We start from the raw sequence: 2,205 nt of genomic DNA, 5'->3' as shown, positions 1-2,205 counted from the left end.
GCAAGCGCATAGACGCGAAGTAATCGTGCCGTTAATGGGGTTTCATGGCTAAGTTTTGCTCGAGCAACGCGGATAATTTCATGTAGAATAACGCCTTAGTTTGACATATAAAATTCTTGTTGCTGCCAGGCATATTACTATTTAAAAATGTACTGATCTTCTGGCATAAAATATACGTGCTGTATTTATTCGAAGTTTCGTCTTCCATGTCGCGAGACTTCATCAGGTATAACGCAATTTTAAAGTGAACTACATTAAAACATGCAGGGGCACAAAAAGAAAAAGGACACGTTGACACCGCTTGTCAAATCACGTGCTAGAAGCAAAAACAACAAATCCTGCAGGAGATGCAACTGTTACAACAAGTTGTTATAAACTGCAGGAAAGAAAACATATTGTTCTTTGTCGTTGACGCATCCACTATTTTGTGAATGTGAAGCGACTCAAGAAAGAGCCGCTTGGTGTGGTCCAACTCCTTTTCCACTTAGACTTTATCGAAGGCAACTTCGTGCCGCAATGTCATCGCATGCTTTGCCAATGCAGTCTTGGTGGCATCTTTCGATGCGACATCCCGGCGATGCTCTTTCAGTCGCGTCTCAAAAGACCCTTCCGGTTTCACCGATGTATATACCATTGGTATCAAATAGACCACCCCCTTTAGCTCGGAAGCCTCCGTAGCAATGGGTCGTGATATTAGATTGCCAAGCGTTGTATGAGGCTTCGAATAAACTTTTATGCCGTAATCCGACATCAATCTTCGCAATGTTTCGGTAAGGCCACGTAAGGAATTACAAATGTTCCGCTAGTGGACGTTTCATGCTTTTGGGTTACTCCCGGTCTCGCGTTTAACATCCAGGCAGAAAATTTGTTTGTTCGCAGCGCATTTTTGACGACAATAACCTCTTTTTCTTGGTATTCTACTTTCGAAACGTAGGTGTTGGCTATGTCCATTAGCGATTTTACAACCACCCTTTTATGTTCTATCGGGTGTGCCGAAAGAAACGTAACGTAGCGATTCGTATGTGTTGGTTTTCGATGTACACGAGTATTCATAACTCCATCCTTGTTCCGGTAAACTTCAACACCCAAGAAGGGCATTTTGCCACCACTCTCCTCTTCCAACGTAAACTTGATGGAATCCTCGATGCTGTTAATATAGGTCAGGAATTCTTGCACTTTTGCTGCATCAAGAATGGCAAACGTGTCATCCACATATCGTCTCAAGTAGCATGGAAGATGAGCAAAACTGGTAAGGGCTCTCTCCTCCATGGTTTCCATCACATTATTAGCCACCACAACGCATATGGGGGAACCCATCGCCGTCCCGAACACCTGTTGGTAAAACTCACCCAGAAACGAGAAATAGGTCGCGTTTAAACACAATTTAAGTCCCTCTGCAATGTCTTCCCGGGATAAAAGCGTTCGATCCGCAAGCTTTTAAGCGTGCCATAACAGTGTTGATTGCTAAGGATACCGGTACATTGTTGAACAATGACACCACATCAAGGGATACCATGTTGCGCCGCTCGTAAGCTCTGTACCTCGGCTGCAAACTCGCGTGAGTTTTTCACATCACTTAAAAGACCCCGTAACTTATGGTGATAATCCGCTTGGTTCATAACAACTATACGATTGCCTTTATCCGCTGGCAATATAACGATGCTTAGATTGTTTTAAAGCTCATGTATTGCCGACAAGTATGGTGTAGGCAAGTTCTTGCGTATTTTACCCAAAATACTTGCGTATTTTACCCATATGAATAAACAAATGCGTTCTGATCATTAACATATCAAGTGCCAACCATCTACTCTTAATTGGAGAAAAAACTCAACACAGTGGAACTACTATCTTTTATTACTTTGAGAAGACAATGTAAACTCGTGGAGCGAGTAACGTAAGCAGTAAAATTGCTAAATACCATGTATTGTTATATTTCCATTTGTTTAAACCGTTCATGTTTTAATTAAACCCGCTTTGTCTGATTACGGTGGCGGAGATCTTCTATGCATGTGAAGGTCGCCTGACAAGTAATGCGCTTGCGCACCATTGTACCTTGGCCACAATATACACAGTGAAGCCACTGCTCTTTTGTAGCTCAGTTGGTAGAGCGTTGGGCCTGGTTAGCCCAGGGTCGTGAGTTCGAACCTCACCGAGAGCTTGATTTTTCAGATCTCGCTTCGACTTGTCGGGAAGAGTGGCTGATCC

General features: G+C 43.1%; 1 protein-coding gene across 1 annotated transcript; it reads right to left on the bottom strand.

Moving 5' to 3' along the window:
- Window positions 1–750: 750 nt before the first annotated feature.
- Window positions 751–1,317, bottom strand: LOC145906938 (uncharacterized). The gene has a single exon (XM_082994392.1). It carries the CDS (start codon window positions 1,315–1,317, stop codon window positions 751–753), a length of 567 nt encoding a protein of 188 aa, XP_082850518.1.
- Between the last annotated feature and the right edge of the window lie 888 nt (window positions 1,318–2,205).

The sequence above is a fragment of the Ascidia mentula genome, chromosome 6 (assembly GCF_947561715.1).
Source record: "Ascidia mentula chromosome 6, kaAscMent1.1, whole genome shotgun sequence".
Taxonomy (NCBI): Eukaryota; Metazoa; Chordata; class Ascidiacea; order Phlebobranchia; family Ascidiidae; genus Ascidia; species Ascidia mentula.
This window is presented reverse-complemented; position numbering and strand designations above follow the sequence as displayed.

Bases quoted from the DNA above. Each gene is read 5' to 3' on its own strand.
- LOC145906938 (XM_082994392.1), bottom strand. From the start codon at position 1,317: ATGGGTTCCCCCATATGCGTTGTGGTGGCTAATAATGTGATGGAAACC.